The following is a 13,485-nucleotide window of genomic DNA, read 5'->3' as shown; positions in this document are numbered from 1 at the left end:
AAACTTTATAAAAATTGTGCACAAAACACAAAAGTGCACAAAACATAATAAAGATGAATTAATTGAAAAATTCCGATGAATAAACCGATTCTTTAATTCGACTCTATCCGATCCTAACACGTAGAATCAGAATTGGATTCGGCTCCTAGATTTCCATCATAAAATAAATAAAAAACGGTGCTAAATACAAAATGTACATTGTAATATTAACAATTACAAATTGTAATAATACTTTGTTTAATAAGTTATGATGTGACCAATAATACGATGCCAATCAAGTAAATAGTAGTATAAAATCGATATGATTCGTTAAATTGATTCAAAAGCTCAACACTCGACTCAAAAATGTCTGGAAACAGCTTTAGAAGCAGAAGGGCTACACAGTATAAACAAAAAAATTGGAGTTTCGCTTAATATATTTAATAATTAATACATTTCACGACAACAAACTGAAATGTTTGTATGTATGTTTATATTTGGCCTGTTTTAAATGTGGGCAGTGCCCTGGGCGGTCTGTTTTGGGTCCTCGAAGTTCCTGGTCCACGTCAGGCACTCAGGATATTTGATGATGTTGATGGAAGAGGAGATTTTATAGCGAGTCTTCTGGACGCTTTTATGTCATAGGCAATGTCCGAGCTGAATTTGTTTCCTGGACCTTTATAAATCTGAGTTACTGCTGGTAAAGTTTCTAACATTATCCTTACATCTGTAGTAGTGAAAACAGTTATCTATGCTAGGTGTTTTGTTTTTAACCCACTCCTTTTTCGTCACGTCCCACCTCCTGCTTTACTATTGGATAATATTTACCACGTCTCTATTATAATTGGTTAGTTAGCTTGAGAGGCTGAACTTGCAACTAATCAAATTGCTTGAAGGAGGATTTTGTCAGAGTACGGGTGGGAATAATAACGTAAGGTAGGTAGCGTTAGCTTTAGCCTAAGCTGCTTTCTTGTTTAAGTGTATATTATTTTGGTAATAAAAACACGTTTAAATAAACTAATATTGAAATTAGATGCTTATTAACTAAAGTAATCATGTTGTTACGCCTGTAATGCCTGTTCATTTATCTTTATGTATAGTTTTGGTCAAAGGTTTACATACACCTGTAAGGAACGTGTACATTATAGCATCTTGGGATTTTAATTACTTTTCTTTTTCTATTACTGAATGATTGAAATATACTTCTTTTTACAAAAAGAATAACTTAATAATATATATATATATATATATATATATATATATATATATATATATATATATATATATATATATATATATATATATATAAATGTGATATGATCAATCAAATCTGCTAGTTTAGTACATACATAGAGCAATTTATAAGCTCCTGTGCCCGTATAAATAGGGCTAGTTTGCCTGCATTATTTTAAGACAGCATGGGACAGTGGATGAAAGGCTGGAAAGAAAACCTAGACTGTCACCTTATACCAAGATAAAATTTGTTTAAATAACATTGGTCAGATGTTATTCAAGAATCCCCCAACACACACACACACATACACCAAAACAAAACAAAAAACTGGCAAAAAACTTATGGTAGACATTCTTTAATGGGTGTAATGACAGTCTGGAATATTTCCAAAAGCTGACATTACAAACATGTCTATTACAAGTGTAATTTGTCTGTAATTAACACCTGTGTAAAAAATTTTTGCATTGGGAATTTGATTTGTGTTTTAAGTCACCTCACACGGATTGATAGCTCAGTTTATGAGGTATTTTAGGAAAGAAGTAACTGTCAAAAGAACCAGTTAAAGCTCACTCTAGTTTATCAAAAATATAAAACTACAGCCACACTACCTGTGTCAGGTTATCTGTCTATATATTTAACTTATTTAACAAACTGGACAGGCAGAAAATGAACGATATCTTAGAGATGGAAAAACCTGCTTTCCTGTGCTACAAGATTGCTTTAGGTGCAATGGAAACCAACACTGAAGTGTTCTTACTATACACCTGTGACAAGAACTGGTGTACACACTTGAGGGCTGATTTTGCATTATGTTTTCAGACCACGAGATGTCTTGGTTGGTGGATTTAGCGGGCCGAGCTGAGGACTTCTTGAATAAGGTGGACCAGGGAGCGGCAACTGCTCTGACCAATCATCCAACCATCAAATCCTCCTCAACATCTTACGACCCTCCAGAACCAAACCTAACCGACTCCCCTTACAATCCTCAGCACGGCTACACAAGCCATGAGTCGCTTGGCTACATCTCCAGTGCTGCTGGGAACATCAAGAAATCCAAAGCCACCGTGCTAGCAGGCACGTCGAATGTGGCTAGTACAACTGCTCTGGGTTCAGGGAGCAGTGCTGGTGCAGTAAAAACCTTGTCAAACTTTGTGAGGCCCAAAAAACCAGAAGTGGATGATGACATGCTTTTCGACTTTCTGAACAGTTCGGATCCACCACTGAGCGAGAAAAGGGAGGTTAGAAGGGCCACAGCATCTCAGGTGATGGGTCTGGCTGATGGATCGTCTCAAGGGCAGGTATCAATCCCATCAGCCCCGGATACTCCTCCATCAACACGGGCGCTGTCCCGAACCTCCAGTGTCAGCTCACTTACTGCAAGCACACACAGCGCCAAGACAGATGACGGCTCCACTCGAGACATCAGTCAAGGTACTTTAATTGGATTGAATATTTAAAGACTTAGTTGTCTATTAATAGAGACACTTTTTATTGTTCTATATTTTTTCAGCTTTTTACTTTTTTTGCTCCCTGCAGGTGATGCTCCGGAGAGCTCAGATTCTGGTCTTGCTGCTCCTCCAGATGCTCCAACTACAGCTGAGTCAACCACAGCTCAAGAGGAGCAGCTCAGCCAGGTCATGTCTGGTTTACGTTTGGAGAATCAGCTTTTACGCAGTGAAGTTTCCTCACTCAACCAGGAGATGGCATCTATCATCCAGAGGGCCAAGGACACACAGGAAGGTAGTTTAGCTCGGAATCTCTTCTATTGTCTCTTGTAATTCTATTCACTGTGTCATTACAACTGGTCAGTATTCTCACATATTGCTACAATATTGCAACATACAAGTCATATAATAGTGACAGTCAAAAGGTTGTGATCTTAGTACTTGTTAGTCTCGTTGAAGGAGGGGTGGACCTCTTGTGCCTTTGTGTCTCTGGTCAACTGCCGGTCATTCTCAGGAAAGGTGTTGCCTCTGTACCCATCAGTCTTACTAAAGGTTACCTAGCCTCTGTGCGTCATAGTTTGAGATGTGGCATCTGTGCCTGTGAGTTTGAGGAGAAAAGGTGTGGCCTCTGTACCTTAAAGTCTCGTCCAAGGAGGTGTGGCCTCAGTAACTGTAGAGTAGGTGTAATCTCTGAACCCACTGAAGGAGGTGCGGTCTTTAAATCTGTTAATAAAGGAGGTTTTAAGTGTTTGCCTGCCTTTATACACCTTGTGGATTGTCTTCCAAATTTGAATTGCATACTTAAAAGGTCTGTCAAAATATTTATGACTATATTTATCATTTATATTTATATCATATTTATTTTCTGTGCAGAGCTGAATCAATCCCGATCCCGAGCTGAGAAGTGGAACACGGAGCAGAGTCGCTCCGACCGCGCGGTCAGAGATCTTCGGGCTCAGGCTGATGATCTTACACATGCTCTGACTGCCAAGGATGCCCAGCTGGCTGTGCTGAAGGTGAGATTAGATGAGGCTGATCAGTTACTGAAGGCTCGGAGCTCGGCACTGGAGGAGGCTCACAACGAGAGGACCAGGTATTCAGAATCTGATACTGTGTTTAATTTGCTCACAGTCAATATTGAGCACACTCAAAAAAAAGGGTGGGGGTGGTGCAAGCAACAGAGGGGTTGTCAGGAATCAGGAATTGGTAACAACTATATTGAGAGAATTACAAATTAAACAGACAACACTGTTGTACTGTATTTGTTTGTCAGGATCCTGCAGGACCACACTGACGGGAACAGCATGCACTCTCAGCTTCTGCAGACGCTGCAGGAGCGAGTCCGAGAGGCTGAGGCGGGCCTGAAGAGAGAGCAGGACAGTTACAGACAGATGCAGGTCAGTACATTATGTGGGTGTGAAGATTATTAATTAATGTTAATAATACAGAAATTATACACAGAAGCGCAGCATGGTGACTTCTCACTATCTCACCTCACTATATCACTTATTATCCAACTAACTACATTGTTTAATTCACAGCATTTAAGATTGAAACTGTGAAATACTACAAAGCATATTGTTATACCCCAGTGAAAAATCTGAAGGATTTACCACAATTGGTCGTTTTCCTACAGAGCGAGTTCTCAGCACGGCTGGCAAGGATAGAAGCAGATCGGCAGACGTTGGCAGAATCGCTGACGAGTGCAGAGCGCAAAGCAGCGGAGGAGAAGCAGAGAGCTGACGAGTTTCAACAGCAGGCCAAAAATGCCCGAACTTCTGCAGATTATGCCAAGCAGGAGCTACAGGACTACAAAAACAAGGCGTCACGCATCCTACAGGTATTTGTTTGCAATCCAGCTTCACATAGGTCTTTGTTATGAAGTTTATCTACTAGATCCGTCAACTGATAAGCCAACAGCCCTTTTCACACAATAAGCACACAATTGTGCTGCGTTCACTGTGAAGCTGAGCACCTATTGGTTCTTATTGCAGCGTTTACGTCCTTTCACATGATGTATGGCAAAATGACTTTCTGCTGATGGTACCACTGAGTGGCAAGCTTAAAACAATCCACAAAGTTGACTGACTGTACTGATGGTGTATTCACATGCAGTCTTTTTTTGAAAAGTATTTTAGATTGAACAGGAACCCTCGGCAACAGTTACCATTTGCGACATAAGAAGATAAAAGAGACGCGGCTTCATAAAGCTTTACTGCTTCATTTAATTTTATTAAAAATCTATGAACCTATGGCAAGTGATTCTAGGATTAGGAAACGTGGGGTTACTATCTATAATGCAAACCAACTCTCATCACTTCACAGCTCACAGGTTGCCATATGTGTCCCCCTGTATGGCCATGCACTTTCTGTATTTGTGAGCCCAGCCCAGTATTCAAACCCCACGAACTTAGGCACTGCTTTTTGTTTTATCCCTATGATGCACCGTAGTAATCTTATATGTTTTGAAAAGGTGATGAATGCCTGATGCAGGTAAGTTTTGTTTTCTTCTGCTTGTAGTCCAAGGAGAAGCTGATCAGCAGTCTGAAGGAGGGCTCGGCTTTGGAGGCACTGGATGCAGGAGGTGCAGTAGAAGTGGAACTGGAGGAGTTACGGCACGAGAAAGAGCTGCAGAGGGAGGACATTCAGAAACTGCAGGCCCAGATACAGACCCTGCGCTCTGAGATTCAGGTTTGATTAAAGTATCTGATTGAAAATCTGATTGCTTATTAAATGCAGAATATTGGACATGTGGTGTTCAGTCTTTTAGCATTGTACATCTGGTCAATCTAAAATGCACCACTGTGTTCCTATCCTGCAGGACCTGGAGAATCAGGCAGTGGTAGAAGCAGAGAACTGGAGGGAACAGCAGGTGTTGTTGCAGGAACAAAACACACAGCAGAGCCGAGCCAAACAAGAGGTGGAGGCTGAACTGGAACGCTGCAAACAGGTACATGCTGTGTATGTTGGGATAGCTGTGTGATGATAGTTAGAACCCTAGCCACTGGCACCAGAGTATGAGGGCAATGCACATCAACTACAATGTGTGTGGTTTACAGGAGCTGAATTACGTTGAGGAGGAACATCATCGCACCAAAAGCACACTGCAGAGTCGCATCAAGGACAGAGAAGACGAGATCCAGAAACTCAGAAACCAGGCATATTCATTTCTGATTCACAAATACAATTTCCATTTTATATGGACCCCACAGATCCAAAGCAATCAAATGTGTTTAATTTCATTTTCATTTTGCTTTCACTGCAGCTGACCAATAAAGCCCTGAGCAGCAGTAGCCAGGTGGAGCTGGAGGGGCGTCTGCACCAGCTCACTGAGACTCTGATCCAGAAGCAGACCATGCTGGAGGCTCTGAGCACAGAGAAGAACTCGCTGGTCTTCCAGTTGGAGAGACTAGAGCAGCAGCTGAAGAGCGCACAGGGAGGCCAGAGCAGTGGCTCTCACATAAACATGGCTGCTGTAGATGGACCAGGTCAGCACATGGAGTGTCTTGTGTAATAGTTTCCTCTTGTTTATAAACATATGTGAGGGAAACGCTACTGAATGTTCTTGCAAGGTGGTCGGAAAACAAGCACTGACTCAAAGCTTAAAGTGGGAAAGCAAATATAGTTCTCTACTGCCACTTTAACGGTTATACACTCATTAAAGCACAACTGATACAGTAAAATGTGATTCACAGATTTTGTGTTGTGTTGTGTATAGGTGCCAGACAGAGGAACACCCCGGTTCTGTTCAGTGATCAGGACTCGACGACTGGAGTGTATGGGAAAGTGCGCAAAGCAGCCAGCACCATAGACCGCTTCAGGTACCACTCACGGCCATCACGCCATAGAACCTGAACCATATGAAACATTTGCAACTGATGCTTTTTATATTAATAAAGGATCTGATAATTGCTAATATCAGTTAAAATATTTAATCATGAACAATAATGAGCCAAAACATTAAAACTACCACCCTGTTGAATGCAGCAGATCTAATCAGGATAAAGACCTGAGTGACTTTGATAAGGACCAAATTGTTATGACCAGTTCTTTAATCTCTAAGCCATAACTGCTGTTGGATTAGATTACATAAAATCCTGTGTAACTTTGTTGTTTTTATTGTGGCCTCTAGTATCCGGTTAGGGATCTTTCTCAGACGTTACCCCATGGCCAGAGTCTTCGTAATCATTTATATGGTAAGTAAATGTGAATATGAATGTGTATGTATGTATGTATGTATATATGTGTGTATATATATATATATATATATATATATATATATATATACAGTGTATCACAAAAGTGAGTACACCCCTCACATTTCTGCAAATATTGTATTATATCTTTTCATGGGACAACACTACTCTAAGTTATATCCAAGTTTTAGTTCTATAGTCAGTGTACAACTTGTATAGCAGTGTAGATTTACTGTCTTCTGAAAATAACTCAACACACAGCCATTCATGTCTAAATGGCTGGCAACATAAGTGAGTACACCCCACAGTGAACATGTCCAAATTGTGCCCAAAGTGTCAATATTTTGTGTGACCACCATTATTATCCAGCACTGCCTTAACCCTCCTGGGCATGGAATTCACCAGAGCTGCACAGGTTGCTACTGGAATCCTCTTCCACTCCTCCATGATGACATCACGGAGCTGGTGGATGTTAGACACCTTGAACTCCTCCACCTTCCACTTGAGGATGCGCCACAGGTGCTCAATTGGGTTTAGTCCATCACCTTTACCTTCAGCTTCCTCAGCAAGGCAGTTGTCATCTTGGAGGTTGTGTTTGGGGTCGTTATCCTGTTGGAAAACTGCCACGAGGCCCAGTTTTCGAAGGGAGGGGATCATGCTCTGTTTCAGAATGTCACTGTACATGTTGGAATTCATGTTTCCCTCAATGAACTGCAGCTCCCCAGTGCCAGCAACACTCATGCAGCCCAAGACCATGATGCTACCACCACCATGCTTGACTGTAGGCAAGATACAGTTGTCTTGGTACTTCTCACCAGGGCGCCGCCACACATGCTGGACACCATCTGAGCCAAACGAGTTTATCTTGGTCTCGTCAGACCACAGGGCATTCCAGTAATCCATGTTCTTGGACTGCTTGTCTTCAGCAAACTGTTTGCGGGCTTTCTTGTGCGTCAGCTTCCTTCTGGGATGACGACCATGCAGACCGAGTTGATGCAGTGTGCGGCGTATGGTCTGAGCACTGACAGGCTGACCTCCCACGTCTTCAACCTCTGCAGCAATGCTGGCAGCACTCATGTGTCTATTTTTTAAAGCCAACCTCTGGATATGACGCCGAACACGTGGACTCAACTTCTTTGGTCGACCCTGGCGAAGCCTGTTCCGAGTGGAACCTGTCCTGGAAAACCGCTGTATGACCTTGGCCACCATGCTGTAGCTCAGTTTCAGGGTGTTAGCAATCTTCTTATAGCCCAGGCCATCTTTGTGGAGAGCAACAATTCTATTTCTCACATCCTCAGAGAGTTCTTTGCCATGAGGTGCCATGTTGAATATCCAGTGGCCAGTATGAGAGAATTGTACCCAAAACACCAAATTTAACAGCCCTGCTCCCCATTTACACCTGGGACCTTGACACATGACACCAGGGAGGGACAACGACACATTTGGGCACAATTTGGACATGTTCACTGTGGGGTGTACTCACTTATGTTGCCAGCCATTTAGACATTAATGGCTGTGTGTTGAGTTATTTTCAGAAGACAGTAAATCTACACTGCTATACAAGCTGTACACTGACTACTCTAAGTTATATCCAAGTTTCATGTCTATAGTGTTGTCCCATGAAAAGATATAATGAAATATTTGCAGAAATGTGAGGGGTGTACTCACTTTTGTGATACACTGTATGTGTATGTATGTATGTATGTACTGTATGTACTGTATGTATGTGTGTATGTATATACAGTGTATCACAAAAGTGAGTACACCCCTCACATTTCTGCAGATATTTAAGTATATCTTTTCATGGGACAACACTGACAAAATGACACTTTGACACAATGAAAAGTAGTCTGTGTGCAGCTTATATAAGAGTGTAAATTTATTCTTCCCTCAAAATAACTCAATATACAGCCATTAATGTCTAAACCACCGGCAACAAAAGTGAGTACACCCCTTAGTGAAAGTTCTTGAAGTGTCAATATTTTGTGTGGCCACCATTATTTCCCAGAACTTCCTTAACTCTCCTGGGCATGGAGTTTACCAGAGCTTCACAGGTTGCCACTGGAATGCTTTTCCACTCCTCCATGACGACATCACGGAGCTGGCGGATATTCGAGACTTTGCGCTCCTCCACCTTCCGCTTGAGGATGCCCCAAAGATGTTCTATTGGGTTTAGGTCTGGAGACATGCTTGGCCAGTCCATCACCTTTACCCTCAGCCTCTTCAATAAAACAGTGGTCGTCTTAGAGGTGTGTTTGGGGTCATTATCATGCTGTAACACTGCCCTGCGACTCAGTTTCCGGAGGGAGGGGATCATGCTCTGCTTCAGTATTTCACAGTACATATTGGAGTTCATGTGTCCCTCAATGAAATGTAACTCCCCAACACCTGCTGCACTCATGCAGCCCCAGACCATGGCATTCCCACCACCATGCTTGACACACTTATCTTTGTACTCCTCACCTGATTGCCGCCACACATGCTTGAGACCATCTGAACCAAACTAATTAATCTTGGTCTCATCAGACCATAGGACATGGTTCCAGTAATCCATGTCCTTTGTTGACATGTCTTCAGCAAACTGTTTGCGGGCTTTCTTGTGTAGAGACTTCAGAAGAGGCTTCCTTCTGGGGTGACAGCCATGCAGACCAATTTGATGTAGTGTGCGGTGTATGGTCTGAGCACTGACAGGCTGACCCCCCACCTTTTCAATCTCTGCAGCAATGCTGACAGCACTCCTGCGCCTATCTTTCAAAGACAGCAGTTGGATGTGACGCTGAGCACGTGCACTCAGCTTCTTTGGACGACCAACGCGAGGTCTGTTCTGAGTGGACCCTGCTCTTTTAAAACGCTGGATGATCTTGGCCACTGTGCTGCAGCTCAGTTTCAGGGTGTTGGCAATCTTCTTGTAGCCTTGGCCATCTTCATGTAGCGCAACAATTCGTCTTTTAAGATCCTCAGAGAGTTCTTTGCCATGAGGTGCCATGTTGGAACTTTCAGTGACCAGTATGAGAGAGTGTGAGAGCTGTACTACTAAATTGAACACACCTGCTCCCTATGCACACCTGAGACCTAGTAACACTAACAAATCACATGACATTTTGGAGGGAAAATGACAAGCAGTGCTCAATTTGGACATTTAGGGGTGTAGTCTCTTAGGGGTGTACTCACTTTTGTTGCCGGTGGTTTAGACATTAATGGCTGTATATTGAGTTATTTTGAGGGAAGAATAAATTTATGCTGTTATATAAGCTGCACACAGACTACTTTTCATTGTGTCAAAGTGTCATTTTGTCAGTGTTGTCCCATGAAAAGATATACTTAAATATCTGCAGAAATGTGATGGGTGTACTCACTTTTGTGATACACTGTATGTATATATGTATGTACTGTATGTACGTATGTATGTATGTATGTATGTATGTACTGTATGTACTGTATGTACTGTATGTATGTATGTATGTGTATACAGTGGTGTTCAAAAAAATAGCAGTCCAACACCATTAACTTGATAAATCAAAGTTTTTAGTAGAAATGCTATTTCTACATAGCAAAAAATTTACTTGAAAGTGTAGTAGAGTATTGAAAACAAAACAAACCCAACAATTAGGACATGCATGCCGTTCATTCTGAGTAATCGAAGCATTGATTGAAAGGGGGTTGTTCAAAATAATAGCAGTGAGGAGTTCAATTGGTGAAGTCATTCATTCTGCAGAAGAACGGGTGTCAATTTTGGCCCTTATTTAATGTAGGAGGGTGGCAAATGTTGCACAGGTTGGTCATAGCGCATTTCCTTCTGAAATATTGGGTAAAATGGGTTGTTCCAGACATTGTTCTGATGAACAGCGTACTTTGATTAAAAAGTTGATTTTAGAGGGAAAAAACATACAGAGAAGTGCAGCAAATTCTAGGCTGCTCAGCTAAAATGATCTCAAATGCCTTAAAGTGACAACCAAAACCTGAAAGATGCAGAAGGAAGCATGGAACTACTGTTTGAATGGATCAAAGAATAGCCAGAATGGCAAAGGTTCAGCCAGTGATCACCTCCAGAAAGATCAAGGAACATCTGAAGTTCCCAGTGAGTACAGAAGATGATTAAGTGAAGCCAATTTACCAGCAAGAACTTCTTGCAAAGTCCCATTGTTAAGAAACAGACAAGTCCTGAATGGGTTCAAATTTCCCAAGGAACACACTGACTGGTCCAAAGAGAAATGGCTCAACATTTTGTGGACTGGTGAAAGCAAAATTGTTCTTTTTGGGTCAAGTGGCCATAGACAGTATGTCAGACGACCCTCGAGCACTGAATTCAAGCCCAAGTTCACTGTGAAGACAGTAAAGCATGGTGGTACAAAATGATGATATAGGATGTTTTTCATACCATGGTGTTACGCCTATTTATCACATACGAGGGATCATGGATCAGTTTAAATATATCAGAATACTTGAGGAGATCATGTTGCCCCATGTCGAAGAAGAAATGTCCTTAAAATGGGTGTTTCAACATGACAATGACCCAAAACATCTTGGTTACAGACAAACAAGATTGAGGTAATAGAGTGGCCAGCCCAATCCCCTGACTTCAATCCCATAGAGAACTTGTGGGCTGATATCTGAAACACGTTTTTTTGAGGCAAAACCCAAAATTGCAGAAGAACTGTGGAATGTCGTCTAATCATCCTGGACTGGAATACCTGTTCAGAGGTGCCAGAAGTTGGTCGACTCCATGCAACACAGATCTCGGAAACAATTGTTATGCCACTAAATATTAGTTCAGTAATTTAAAGTAAAGTGAAACCTCAAACATTTTCAGTTTATACATACATTTTTTGAGTTTTTAAAGAAAAATGCTGGCACTGCTATTTTTTTGAACAGCCTAATATTCATTTTTCTTAACTTTCTATAAAAGATGAACACAAACTGGCTAAATGTTGTTAATGTTTTGATTTAGAATTAAAAGTGTAGTATTTTCAGTGCATTTGCATTATGGAAATAAAAGTTATTATAATGATTTTGTGCTTTATTAACTTTTTTAAAATCACTGCTATTTTTTTGAACACTACTGTGTATATATATATATATATATATATATATAGATAGTTTTTTTTTTTTTTTAAGTTTTTTTTTTTTTTTGTGTGTGTCTCCTGAAAGCCGCCACACTATTGTGGCTTGTTTTATTGTTTTAACTTCAGTGTTGATATAAAAGACAATTTCAATTGTACCCACAGTAAGAGTGAACATGGCTTGAGAATGTAAAGTCTTCAGTGTGATGTACATCTTATTTTTTCTCTGTTTTTAGGCACTACTGCACTTCTGGGTTATGATTGTTCTGTTGACGTACACCCCTGAGATGCACCCACAGTCCCATCCAAATGGCAGATAGAAACACCTTTTTAAAAACCTTGTAAATTAAAAAGAAAGAAATTAAGAAAATTAGTGTACATGTATTAAAAAAAAAGCTATACTGTTTTTCAGAAGCTGAATGGCTGTTTATGCATATTCAGTCTGAGCTGGTACCCATGATTTGCACATTTAATTTTGCTTCTTTATTTTCAAACCCGGAAAACGTCTTCAGTATCACTGGAGCATCACATGAAATATATTTGAAAACAGATTTTGATGTTAGGGTTTTATTTAAAGCAAATAAATACAGTGGATTTTTTTTGTTTGTTTAATCTCTGCTAATTCTTTTAAAATTTTCATTGATTTCATCATCATTTTAATAAACACTAATTTGATGCTTCAACAAAAACAAAGTGCATTTATTAAGTATTTATAAATTAAATGTTATTTATTTCCGTCAAAACAAATTACTAACTCTTGAATAACTGCTATTAGTGCTCTCCTCTACGGATGTCCAGCTGTGATGTTACAGAACCAGCAAATGAGAAGAATGTTTTAGTTCCCACAGTGGGTGTATTTTGCAAGAACTGAATTTGGTGGGTAATAAGTTAACATACAGTTGAACATTTACATATTTCATGGCAGTTCTGGGATTTTAGTGATTGTTGCAACTGTTTTTCCTGCAATTAAATAATTGGAAAACAGTTTTTGTTGAGAAAAAAAGACTTAAATATACATATAGCAATGTAAACCTTTATTTTAATGGTATAACAAGTTTTTTTAACTGTCTTTAAACCTTTTGGCATGGCCCTCCAATTTCTCATTACAGAATATGCTTTAATATAGCTGATAACTTCTCTGTGCTTGTATAAATGGGGCTAGATTGACTACATCCCTCCATTTGTAATAATTTTTGGAGAAAGTTCTCCAGTCATTCAGTCACAAAAAAAGTACATTTCAATAACAAAATTACAAGACTTATCTGACATACATTTCCATCACAAGTGTAGGAAATCTTTTGACTGAGGAGTTGAAGCCAGTACTACATTTGTTGAGTCCAGGACCATGAATAGTGAAGGCAGAGTCAAGACCAAGTCCAAATGAGTGCCAGATGGAGTCAAGGCTGAGATCATGTTTAACTTGTTCTTATCAAACTGTTTGGTAAAATTGTACAGTGTTGTGGGGAAAAAAGTTTTTGTGTATTTGTTATTTGAATATGCATTTATTGTCTGTTTTACCACCGCTTTATCCTGGTCAGGGTCACAATGGGTGCAATTTACTGGGCGAAAGG

At 40.4% G+C, this 13,485-nt stretch overlaps 1 protein-coding gene across 1 annotated transcript; it reads left to right on the top strand.

Moving 5' to 3' along the window:
* The first annotated feature begins 558 nt into the window (after positions 1 to 558).
* golga5 (golgin A5) lies at positions 559 to 12,513 on the top strand. The gene is made up of 13 exons (XM_062995712.1): positions 559 to 679; positions 2,033 to 2,644; positions 2,750 to 2,953; positions 3,532 to 3,751; positions 3,932 to 4,055; positions 4,295 to 4,498; positions 5,179 to 5,349; positions 5,480 to 5,608; positions 5,718 to 5,816; positions 5,924 to 6,146; positions 6,377 to 6,479; positions 6,791 to 6,854; positions 12,151 to 12,513. The coding sequence occupies exons 2-13, from the start codon at positions 2,041 to 2,043 to the stop codon at positions 12,232 to 12,234; spliced, it is 2,229 nt and encodes a 742-aa protein (XP_062851782.1). The 5' UTR covers positions 559 to 679; positions 2,033 to 2,040; the 3' UTR covers positions 12,235 to 12,513.
* Positions 12,514 to 13,485: the final 972 nt, after the last annotated feature.

The sequence above is a fragment of the Trichomycterus rosablanca genome, chromosome 5 (genome assembly GCF_030014385.1).
Source record: "Trichomycterus rosablanca isolate fTriRos1 chromosome 5, fTriRos1.hap1, whole genome shotgun sequence".
In the NCBI taxonomy this organism is placed as follows: Eukaryota; Metazoa; Chordata; class Actinopteri; order Siluriformes; family Trichomycteridae; genus Trichomycterus; species Trichomycterus rosablanca.
This window is presented reverse-complemented; position numbering and strand designations above follow the sequence as displayed.

Bases quoted from the DNA above. Each gene is read 5' to 3' on its own strand.
- golga5 (XM_062995712.1), top strand. From the start codon at position 2,041: ATGTCTTGGTTGGTGGATTTAGCGGGCCGAGCTGAGGACTTCTTGAAT. The intron at 3,752-3,931 runs GTATTCAGAATC...TTTGTTTGTCAG, and splicing joins GCTCACAACGAGAGGACCAG to GATCCTGCAGGACCACACTG. The intron at 6,147-6,376 runs GTCAGCACATGG...TGTTGTGTATAG, and splicing joins GGCTGCTGTAGATGGACCAG to GTGCCAGACAGAGGAACACC.